Source organism: Neodiprion fabricii, chromosome 7, assembly GCF_021155785.1.
Source record: "Neodiprion fabricii isolate iyNeoFabr1 chromosome 7, iyNeoFabr1.1, whole genome shotgun sequence".
Classification (NCBI taxonomy): domain Eukaryota; kingdom Metazoa; phylum Arthropoda; class Insecta; order Hymenoptera; family Diprionidae; genus Neodiprion; species Neodiprion fabricii.
In genome coordinates, this window is record NC_060245.1 from 7,122,590 (window position 1) to 7,135,185 (window position 12,596).

General features: G+C 37.6%; 1 protein-coding gene across 2 annotated transcripts in view; it reads right to left on the reverse strand.

The window, feature by feature from the left end:
- Nucleotides 1-12,596, reverse strand: part of LOC124186439 (protein eva-1 homolog C-like) — a 74,897-nt gene that overhangs the window by 10,323 nt on the left and 51,978 nt on the right. For both annotated transcript variants that reach the window (XM_046578173.1, XM_046578175.1), the window contains 4 exons: nucleotides 11,506-11,544; nucleotides 11,138-11,288; nucleotides 8,969-9,118; nucleotides 6,845-7,006 (listed from right to left, as the gene is read on the reverse strand). In XM_046578173.1, the coding sequence (XP_046434129.1) occupies nucleotides 6,845-7,006; nucleotides 8,969-9,118; nucleotides 11,138-11,288; nucleotides 11,506-11,544 (502 nt within the window). The remainder of the gene's footprint in view (nucleotides 1-6,844; nucleotides 7,007-8,968; nucleotides 9,119-11,137; nucleotides 11,289-11,505; nucleotides 11,545-12,596) is intronic.

Sequence of the window (12,596 nt, forward strand, 5' to 3'; positions counted from 1 at the left end):
TAATCACATGCAGGGGAAAACGGGAATAATATACCGGAGTACGCGTATAGATACAAAACGGCCGATTCGAATTAATCACCGTAACGCGAACGGGTGAAATTTCGTAATGAAATTTATACCTCGCGTTCGGCAACCGGAATGCAACCGCAAAATACACTTGAACCAAAGTAATTACGCTTCTGTTCACTTGAGCTTTGTATTTTTATAGTAAATTTCATCGATCCGACTGCGATAAATTATCGTATGAGGTTATTTTCAATAACCGAATTTCGCGAAGCAAATTTGGAATTAATTTATTCGAGCAAATGGAAATTGTCCGTTCGTTGAACAAGCGACACGTGCGTCATGATTTCAAAATCATTAACCGCGTATAATTTTGATGCGATGTATGTTTCGGCGAGAAATAATTTGATTTTTTTGTATTATTTTAGAATAGAATGTTCATCGTTTTAATCAATTCAAAGGAACAGTGTGTATGAAATCATAAAAACGATACTTCGATATCTTCCACGTATGATTTTGGATAACTAGACGTTTTTGCACGATCTAAAATCGTTTGTTTTTAAAATCGAAACCCATCGAACTCCCAGACTAAATTCGTCAATTCCGATTCGGCACATTCGAGTTACCACCTGAAGTAATTCCCCTTTCCGCAGATCTTGTGTCGTCTTGGCAACGTTGCAAACAGCCTTCCACGAAGGCTCGATACTCAATAAGCCGGAGCTTAAATCAAAGTTGAAACTTCACCCAAACAACAGTAAATCCGTTTCAGAACATTCGACAGCTGAAAGCCAGTTCTGAGTCAATGAAAAGTACAGGTAACGAGTTATGCGGTGAAAATGTTATAAAGTGCAGTGTAACATTATGGTACAAATCCATCGGCATTTATGCGATCCAGGCAACAGTTTACGAATCGACATTTGTTCAATAGTCTGGGACTGGAGTCGGTTAAGCCTGAACAATGAGACGAATCTTGAACGGTAAAATTTTCCCTAAATTGAATAAATGCAGTCGAATCTAGATTAAATGTGCGCTGAATTGCATTACAGACAGATTTTTCATGTTATTTCAAATTACGCGGGAAAATTTTTTACGGAATAACCCGGTATACATATATGTACATTGGACTGGGCCAAAAAAATTGACTATTTTTGTTTTTTTGAAAAATAAATTGAGAATATCATTCAGTATGGCAAAAAAAAAATTTCATGAAATTTTAAGCCCTTAATATTAACTTTAAGAGGTCTATCATCGCTATTTTTGATTTTTAGTAATAATTTGATGTTTTACGTCAGAACTGTCGAAATATTGAAGTCGATTATCGATTATCGATCGATAAATATTATCGATTGATTCTCGATTAATTCTCGAGAAATTATATCAATTTATTAAGCTTAATTACTCGGAAACGGGTTGTCTGACAAAAATCTATAATCAGACCTTTTTTGTAGGGAATTTAATTTTACAAAGGGATAAGTGAACATAAATTTTTTCACTTCAATATTTCGACAGTTCTGACGTAAAACATCAAATTATTACTAAAAATCAAAAATAGCGATGATGGACCTCTTAAAGTTAATATTAAGGGCATAAAATTTCATGAAATTTTTTTTTTTGCCATACTGAATGATATTCTCAATATATTTTTCAAAAAAAAAATAGTCAATTTTTTTGGCCCAGTCTAATGTACATCCGTATTGCTTTATACTCTGAGAGCAAATCAGAGGGGAGGCAAAAGTGCCGGTTTCACGAGTCATATCGCGATAACATTAATTTACTACCTGCGACGGCTGGAAGATGGATTAAGGGGTAGAAATGACCGGTGATACGTCAAAATAGCCCAATAACAAAGAAAACGAAGAGGAGGAGGAAAAACCAGTGATAGAAACGGCGAGTCGGAAGGTTTCTCGAAATAACTTTCTGAGCGAGCGATTTTTGTGTAACTCGACCATAAAAGTGTCACAATTTTGCCCAACCTCGAATATAAAGATTTGCCGGCAATTTGTTGTAAGGAATAAATTTATTTTGTAAAAAAAAACAAAAACAAATACTGTGAAAAACCGTTTAAAAATTACTAATAATCGATGACAAAAAAAAAAAAAAGAAATGAGTAACGAGGATGGTTTGAATACTTTTTGTTTTGTACAAACGGTTAGGATATATTTGATTCGTCACTTTTTTCTCCCAATCAAACATTGACGTTCAAAGTATATCAGTGGTATCGAATCGTGGAGAAACGATCAGATTATTTTCTCTCACATTGAGAAGTTTGAATCTCGAATTGCTTGACAGCATTTATTCAAATTAGTTTGACAACATTTCGACATTTGCAAAACCGCGTTATTCGAGAATTGGATTTAGCCATTTTCCCATAACCTCTCTCCACCCTGACGGTATACAAATTGGGGTGCGGGTCCAACTTTCGAACTACCGAAATTCAGATTGACCATTAATACGTCGAAATTCATCAGTTGGAAGGGTCAAACTCCGGACGGTGTGAATTTTCATGGGGTGAAAATTACGAACGGTTGTAATTCTCCCAAGCTTCTCGTGTAAATTATCTCAATATATGCCGGGCACGATTTCCTTTCAATTTATAAAAATGATTCAGAGTTTGAACGCCATAAGATAATTTAAAACGTACAAAAATTTCCCTGCATTCGGTATTTGGACCTTTTCGAAATTGAATAAATTTTTTAGAAAAATTCGTTGTTCATTTTCTTTGATGTTTCAGGTATTTGGACCGAGAGTGATTTCTAGTTGTGGTTTAGATTAAAAGAACCTTGACTATTCTCATTACTCACTATAACCCAAGGGTCAAGGGACTTCTGGGTATAATACGAATTGAAACAAACGAAGGATTAAAAGATGGAAAGTTTTCCTTTGATATCAGTAATACCTGAACCATTACTGTAACTATCCCAATTTTATCAGAACTTCCTGTACAAGTAACTAAAAAAATGAAATTGCTGTTTGAATTTGGATCTGAACCCTTTGAGTCACAGCGGTAAGTATTCTTCCCGCCTATTTCATATCCATTTTTTGGGTATTTAGAAAACTTTTCAACACATTTATTTGCGGTTTTTTGATATTTATTATATTTACTATATATATTTATTATATGATATGTAATTATTGCGATACGATGTGAATTATTATTATTGCTGGAAACAAATTGAATGTATATTATAATAAGAATAATTCATTCCCGAGAAAGAAACTCTTCGACATGCAGACATAAATTACACCACTTATAAGATTTCGGGGTCACTGATTACGGATCTGGAATCAGACTCTGCAAATTCAGTACGGCGAATACAATCAGCGACGCCAAAGACCCCTGCATAACAATTTTTTAACCCTATTCGATCAAGTTTGAAATTTTCGTGCTTCGCATCGGATCCACCGTCTCGAATTTCCGTAATCTGATTTTAGATTTGTAATCAGGGAGGCCAAAAAGCAGAGAATACTTTGTTGTGATAAAAGTTGACTCGGCGCAGTAATTTGCGACTCAAAGGGTTGACTGTCAAGAATCTCGACCAGCGTCCGCAGGAAAATCGAGCGACCCGTTTAGCGCGATAAAGTCGCCAAGTAGTCGAGGAAATAAAGCAATGGACTGTCGATTTTTTGAGCAGTAAGACGGATTTTAATGCGGTTTTTTGCATTCGCTTCGTAAGAGCGCCTACAAACTTTGTGAACTAAATTGATTAATTAATTTTTTGATAATGCATTATGGCATTAATAATATGCATTTTGCAAGTGCACTTCCAAGAGACACTAAATAAAAAATTTGCTACTCGGGGGTTTTTGGGGTCGCTGAACACGAATATCGCCACGGCAACCGTCTCCGAGGTACCTGGTGCCCAGGGTGGACAGTATCAACGTCTTCTCCTAGAGTTTTGGCGAAAATTGTGATCGAATTTGTGATTGAATTAAGAACAATATACTTTAATTGAGGTAAAAATGATAATACTCAAGATAATTCCAGAAAAAGACGTCGAAACGTTCACCCTGGGCACCAGGTACCTCCGAGACAGTTGCCGTGGCGATATTCGTGTTCAGCGACCCCAAAAACCCCCGAGTAGCAAATTTTTTATTTAGTGTGTCTTGGAAGTGCACTTGCAAAATGCATATTATTAATGCCATAATGCATTTTCAAAAAATTAATTAATCAATTTAGTTCAGAAAGTTTGTAGGCGCTCTTACGAAGCGAATGCAAAAAACCGCATTAAAATCCGTCTTACTGCTCAAAAAATCGACAGTTGGATCGTTTTTAGTGCTTTATTTCCTCGACTAAAGTTCGAGGCAGTGGAAAGAACGACGAACCGGTCAGACACAGTTCGGCTTGTCACGCGGCCCGGAGAAGGGACCGAAGCACTCCATTCGGTTTTCCTTTGAGGGAATCGCGATTGAATCGAGCTTAATATTTCACGAACGACGGCACGACGCGGTCAGAAGTTTCGCGAGCTTTTCAGGACTCGCAGAACTCCGGGAAACTTGCTGTATGTGCGCCGGCATAATTTATGGCCGGCACAATCGGGTTCCGGGGTCAGTCCTATTTTCGGTGAAGATGAGCCCGTGAATTCGGGGGCAAAAATTATTATTTACCGCGTCCCTTTCGTTTCTGCGGTACTTTTTCCCCGACCCCCTTTATTCTCGTTTCCTTTTTTCTCCCTCTCTCTATCATCGGCTCATCTCCAAAGCAGATTCCCGCTTCTCACCCTTTCCCATTTTCCGCATTTGTGTATTCACTCCGGTTCATCCTACCCCGGAAAAGCAATCGGAAAGGTCAGCGAATGAGAGCATCGCACACGTGTATCTCTTTTTTACCTCCTTTCCTTTCCGCACCTTTTTCATCTTACCCTTCGCCGATGGACTTTGTTTAAACACAAATTACTCACTCTCGTTTGTGCGTACAACATAGACGGTCCGTTCTCATTTCGAATTCCCTCTTTGACCTTTTTGCGAATGAATTTAGCTAATGGGCGATACATACACGTTCACCGTGGGATATGATGGGATATAATAGTTAAATATTCCCTCATCTATGCAGCGTGGGACAAAATAATCTTGAAACGATCCATTCCTAATTTTACGTCATTTTTGTAACGATTCTTGGTGCTTCGTGATACAAAGTATCGCTAATTTCAATACGAGAATTGAATGAATAATAATGTGCACAAAAGTATAATGAAGTTTTAAACAGGAAAGAGAAGAGTAGATTTATGAAAAATTTAATTTACCTATCGGATTCAAGATCGGAATGGAATGAAAAATTACAGTTCTGCGGGAAATCAGATTTCCCGACACTTTTTTCACATATTTAAACTTTTCGCAGATGCTGAACTTGAACAATCAACGCCATTCGATGTATTATGTTTCTGCGGTGTTTTAAAACAATTTATGCAAGTACGATTGAAATTTGGATTAATAACTTGTTCATGTTTCATCTCTAGCACCGTTAAAAATAATTTTCATGCGTAAAACGTTGAAATTTTCGTCACCGTATAAAATTTTTATGCCAAAATTAACGCGGATTAGAGTCGATTTTGCATATGGAGTTCGTAACTCACCTGCGAGGCTGTTTCTAAAGGTCTGAACCCCGGGATCCGACATAATTAGAGTGGAGTTTGTAATTAGTTCGAGAAAAGGAAAAGCACTTTGGTACTTTTAACACCGTAGTAGACACTGTTTTATCCTCTTTGTTGGCATAATGAAGCAAGGTGGATAACAGACTACTGGCTTCAGCCGTAAAGTAAGAGTAATTGTTTGACAGTTGAGAGAACTAGTCCCTAATCGTACCCTTTTCCTACGTCACACATTCTAATGCGGTGAAGTAATTTACAACGACATATATATTAATATTCCGGTTGTTATTCGCAGGCTGTCTAAAGTGTATTTTGCTCAAAAAAAAAAAAATTTTATATTCTGCAAACAAACAGTTGAGAACTTGACAGATGAATAAATTTTAGCACAAACATCAGAGTCATTATACAACGCGTGTTACTCAAAATTACGTCAAGGTCCGCTGAATTTACAAATTGGCCCCTCAAAGTAATATGTATTCGAAATGAAATCTATTGCAAATTACAGAAATTTTCCGATAGCTTCTGCAAATTGTAATTTATTCAATAAGTAATCGAATCGAAAGCAAACTCTTGACAAAATTACCTTATAAATTTGCTATCGAAGCGAAATTAATTGGAAAAATCAAAATTTCGGAAATAATGAGGAAAGAAATTATTTTTGTAATTTGTAAAAGAATTCTAAAAGTAAATGCAAGAGTGACTTTTACCGTTACTTGTAATTTGTAATCAGTTTCGCTGCAATTGGAGGTTATAGGAGGAATTTCGTTAGAGTTGGTTTTCAGTTACAAATCACAAAGGCGATTGTTTTTGTGATCACAAATTACTGAAACGATTACTATTGCGATTGCATTTTACAATTTATCACAATCACAACGTATTAAAAATCACAGAACGGATTATTTTTGTAAATAATTTCCTAAACCGTAATTAACTTCGTGTCAATTGTGACTTGATTGAAAAGTAATTTTTTCTAAAGTTTGTTTTCAATTGCAAATTACGAGAATAATTGACGACCGTCTTTGAATCGGTCACATATTTGAAGTGTAGTTGAGAATCTCATCCGAACAATTACAATCTTGAAATACAATCGACAACATTCACTGCGTCTGGTATAACTTTGAATGCAGTTGACAGCTTTTTTGCCTCGGCAAACACTCTCGTTATTCGCAATCAACTTCGCTCCGCAAATGATAAAAAATGAAACTCGAGCGAACGTTTGTTACTCAAATAAGTAAAATGAGACGGGATCGTCTTACCGCAAGTGTAGACAACGTAGAGATAAGGCTTCGTGTTCGAATGCTTGCACGGATTCGAGGTCGCTGGACGAATGAACAATTTGGGGCTCGTGGTTAGGACGCAGCTTCTCCGTCCGTGACAAGCTCTCATCACAGTTCTCGTTCCTCCCTCGCTGACACAGGCTGCGTGGCGTGAAAAGGGGTCGTAAACATCGATCAAACATTAACGCCGATGTTGTCCGAAATAATCTGTTTCGGTATTCCAGATAAATCGGCTCTCGAAAAATCAACGCGATTTTCTTGGCGCAAGGCAATGATACGAAATACTTGGGAGAAATCTTTCAAGCAAATTTTCAACCTTGCAACACTTTGATTTGAAAAATTACTTGTTTTTGAACTTTGAAATAATCGTCGTCAGTTTTTTAAATTGCAGAAAAATAACGGGGCACCTTGGAACAAAATCTTGGCAAAGAATCGAAAATTCGATAGCGTTTTAATCTCTACGGGAAATAAAAAATTCTCGAAACTGGACGATTCTTAGTTTTCAATCGATTTTCACTGATCCTGACTCGCGGTATTTTTTAGTCAATCGGCATCTTCCTTAATGTTTTTTATTATAGTGTTATGAAATATACTGATAAAATCACAGCTCGTAAGCGTGAATAACTCAAAATTTTGATAATCGGTTTTCCTGCAATAAATTATTCGTCATGTTCAAGGTGCTCAAAATCATCGATCTAAGATCCTAAATAATTGAACAGGAGACTGTATATTACGACTATTTAGAAGAGCGGGTAGAATTTGAGTGGAATTTGAATGGAATGGAAAAAAATACCCAAATGGAAAAAAAGATTAGAATTAAGTATGGAATTTTAATATTTTGAGAATGGTTGTCCGTTATACGCGTCTTGTCTTGAAATTTCAATTTGTTACCGCTTTTGGCGTCCGTGTTGAAGTATATAATCGATGCAAAAAATTGCGAAATTTTTTTACTTCTACTTTTAAATAATTATAATCAACAGTTACATATCCTACATAATTATCATGAGTTTTAAAGCGACAATTTCGAACACTCTCAGGTTTAAGTTGCGAGCCAAGTATATACAATACAGTCCTTAACAATTTTCATTTTCTACCACAACCGAATAACCGAATACTTTTGTACCTGTAATTAGAAATCTAGTTTGTAACACGATTCGTTTTCGTTACGGTCACTCGTGCTGCATATTCTAAGTCTCCATTGCGGTAATTTGAATTCGGGTGTTTGACATTGATATAAAATTCAACTAAAAACATGCGGTAAGGTGAGAAAACAGATCAAATAACCTTGCTGTAATCGATAAATACAGTACGGACAACTACATTCACACCGAATACGTTACTTTTACAACATCTTCGTGCAATTCAAGGAACATTCAATGTGTCGCGGAACGTATATTCCCATCCAAGAGAGAGTCATGGTCAGAATATTGAACACTTCGCGATAACGCAAAAATCTGAAAAACAATCGTAACCGAGTTGATGAGATAATCCGTTTTGAACGGTAATAATATTGCTAAACATTTGTTACTCAAGTGTTTAGACGAAAATTTGTGTACCAAATCTTTGGTGAAATTTTTTTCGTTTCATACGAAATGAATTTGTCGATTTTTCCGAACGACTGCGCATTTTTTCGGGATACTTGGTGATTTTGAAAAATCTGATTCGAGAATTTGAAAATTGTATCAAAAGTCCTGTATTTTCGGATAGGTTTTCGTAAATGGTCAAACGTTACACCGAAGAAGTTTTAGAGGCACGGAACAAACAGTTTTACAAATAGCGGGTAAGAAAATTTTGGAAAACGGAATTATTCAAAATCGCCAAAGATTCTAAAAAAATGGAATGGAAGCAACGGCACTAGAGATTTGTTTGACAGATTTTTGCCCAAACGATTGACCAACGACTTTTCGGCATTATTATTATTCAAGACTAATTATCTCATCATCTTGGTTTCGTTTGACTTTTCTCAGATATTCATCTAATCGCGAAGCGTTCGATACTCTCACCGAGACTCACGTTGATCGACATCGACGTACGTCCCACAACATCTCATCGCAAATATCCTTTCGTCGATATTTCCGTGAATCTCACGGAGTTCTCGCTTACTTTCCTCCGGAACGCCAGGCGGCTGAGGGCAGTGGAGGTTTTCGTACTCGTTCCTGCCGTAAAATCCGCTGTAGACGGCAACTCGGCTTCCGGGGTTGCAGGATAACGAGACTCTCTCACCGGCGCATGACAGTTTGCTCCGAAACTCGTCTGCGAGAAAATTTCACGTTTAGCTATTGGAGAGGAGGATTTAGCGAGCCCGTGAGCTTATCTCTAGTTTCGGAACCCCGCAGCTGGTAGAGCGACGAGATTTCAGTGCCGTTCGTTAAGTTCCACTTCACCGAGCACTCCGACTCCGGTTCGAGATGTGCCCGAAACGCAAAGCGATCATGCCCCCGTTAACTGAGGAATCGTCGAGGAGGCTTCGATCTCTGCCTAAACTAACTTTGCCTCCGACTAAACTCGCTGTAAAGATTACGCGATTCCGTTTAATCCTTCTCCGAAACACCGAAACGATCCCTTCGCGTTTAGTACGGTACAAATCCGCAATAAGGGTTTCGTAAGTAAAATAAAATTTTTCAAACCTACGAATTTCAACTTGACAAGCTGGATGGAATTTTGCAATTCATAGAGGTACACATGTGGACAATGATACTGAAACAACTCATTTTTTCCCTAGCCGTTTAAGTTGGCAATTTGGAATTTTAGAGTCCCTGTGTTTAAAGTAGGGACTCAATGGAATTTCAGCGAAATCGGCGCAATATTTGTAAACGTAACAGAAACTCTGACTTGACCAGGGAAAAAAATGAGCTTTTTCAGAATCATCGTCCAGACGTGTACATTATTTTATCAATTTTCTTGTAGCTATAGAATGTGCTCTTCCTCTAATTTGAGTGAATCAATGATCGTTGTATGTTTCAATAAATTCTTTGTAAATCATGTTCGACGAATCCTTTCTTGTCTCTTTGGTCGGTCAAACAAATGCTAATGACGTCCAACCGAATCGAGTTCAGTTTCAAATATAAACATGAATTTTTACATTATTTCAAACATTCGCTGGAAAATGAAACTTGCGATGTATGCTTAAATCATCTCATTCCATGCCAATCATATATACATATATGTGTATATAGCTAATGAATTTGACCATTTCATGTTTGGAAACTTATTTCATACCGTAGATGGCATGTCTCAAAAACGATGATCATGAATTTTTAATGTCGCCACGACGATCTTATAAATGTCTCCAAAAACTGTCAGGTGAAACAAATTTTTGATACGATTTTGTCAGTTGGTTCAAAGTTTTCTGTTCAAAAGTTTGAGAGCAGAGAGCCAAAATTTTAACAACTTCAATCGCTTCTATATTCTCAATTGTGACCTTCTGCGAGTCAAAAGTTCATACGAATAATCAATTACTTCCAAAACCACGACGTAACATTGGTATTGATTATCGGGCACAGAATTGAAATTATACAAGCTTCGTTGAGCACAAAATTTTTTGAGAGGCACTGGAATTTGAATAGGCATTTAATTTTCATTAGGTTCGACACATTCCGATCAGACACAAGAATTCAAACAGATGTTGAGTGGCGAGTTTTACCATCGAAAAACGTGACGCCCTCTTTGCCTTAAATTTGAGCACGATGAGGGAAAAAGAATCGGAGGTAAGAGGACCGGTAGAAGGGATGTTCTGCGCGTCGAGTCCGCAAAAATCAAAATATTTATGGTCGCAATGGAAATCGGGAATGAACGATAAGAATATTCGGTGGTGACATTGAAGCATTCGTTTGGAAGGAGGTCGTAAAGTGGAATAGTTACGTCATAAAAGAATGACAATGTCGATTGTTCACAGATACGAAGATCTGTTTCATGGAATATAAAAACGTATTTAGGAATTATAGGTTACTGTCAAAATTCATGTAACATTTGTCTTTACATTTTTACTACTTTCCTAACGATTATGCATTTTGGCATTCTACGTTCGTACTTGAATTTTCATATTTTTCAACATCTTCGCATCAACGCCGGCCATTCCATAGTTCGGCTTCCCAAATCTTCACCTTCTCAGGTTTGAAAAATTCAATAAAACAGACTTTCACGGTTATAAAAAATTCGTTATCGCGAAATTTCCGGCGTCAGCGAAAGATGTCCGAGAAGCCTCCTCGGCGAATGCCAAGTTGTCCCGAAAGTTAGGTTCCTGGAGTGAATTCGACTCGAATCTCGACTCACATGGTCGACATTTGTAGGCGAGCTCGACGAGTCGGGGCCGACGTAGACGGTGGTGTAGAAGGCAAGGATCCCGTTCGTTTTCATCGCCCGTCAAGACTCGACACTGTCTCTTCTTCTGGCAGGCCTCGACGACCGTCTGCAGCAGCGAGTACTGTCGCAGGATCCCCCAAGAAAAGGAATAAGAGAGCGGAAGGTGAAGAAACGACGGCGAGTGAAACGAAACGAAACGACAAAAAGGTAAAAAAAAAAAAAAAAAAAACGAAAATACGATTGAGAAGAAAGAGCAGAAAAGACGGAGGGACTTTATTTCGTTAGCGCGAAGACAAAACGTTTGACCCTCCGAACCGTTTTCGCTTTTATATATCTACCCTTCCCCACGATCCGTGGTCGACGTCCCTCCACTTTGTCTGGAAGCAAAGAAACAACGGGAAATAATTAACTTCGGGCTTCACTGTACGTTAGATATATGACTATAATATTATTAAACAACGGACGTCTCTCGACGAGACATCGGAAGAAGGGAGGTGGACGATCCCGTGGATGGATGGACGGATGGATGGATGGGCAGATGGAAGGATCAGGAAGCAATTATTCTCTTGTCCCAGATTCACTGATTTCTGTACTAATAACTGGATAGCTGATTAGCGTCCTCGGCAGCGTTGCCAACCTATCAGAGGAATAACTCTTTGAATGGTGACAAAACGATTCTTTGGATTTCTTATTTAAACGGTAGCACAATAATTCTTCACATTTCTTATTTTAAAAAGTGACGCTTGACGGTATTGCAACTCAATAAATATAAGAATACGGAATACATTTCATTTTTTCGCTTTATAACATGAACAATTTTCCTAGAAATATATATATATATAATTGTAAAAAAAATCTGATGTGCGAAAAAAGTTGATTTTTAGCGATTTGCGAATTCAAACAAAACTTTGATCAGTCACATCGACTTCACACCGAACAAAGTTGGATGTGACGTAAAGAAATTCGTCACAACGAATGCAACTTTATTCATCTGTATAATATCTTTTTTCCTTGTACTTTGTCATTTTCCCAACACCATCAACAATTGTCAAGTGTATTTCACCGTTTATTAAAGGCTGCACAGAGAATCGGTATTGTACCATTTTCCACCGGTAATCTATCGCTCGCCATTCGTAAAGCTTATGGCACAATTATTCCGGCACCGATTCATGCCGCGCTCTTTCATTTGCGAATCGTTGACACACAGACACAAACGCACAAGAATATATATTACAGGTAGCGTTCGTTATTTGTCGCGCTATTCATTGGCAGACTACCGGATTGCAATCATCTGCCGGCATGCGTTAATCTCAATAATACAGGTATACATATAATACATATATGGGATATTCCAATTGAACTCGACCTCATTTGTGCAGATTCAGTTCCCAATTTTTTTTTTTCGGAATTCCAACAGCCCGCAAGAAGA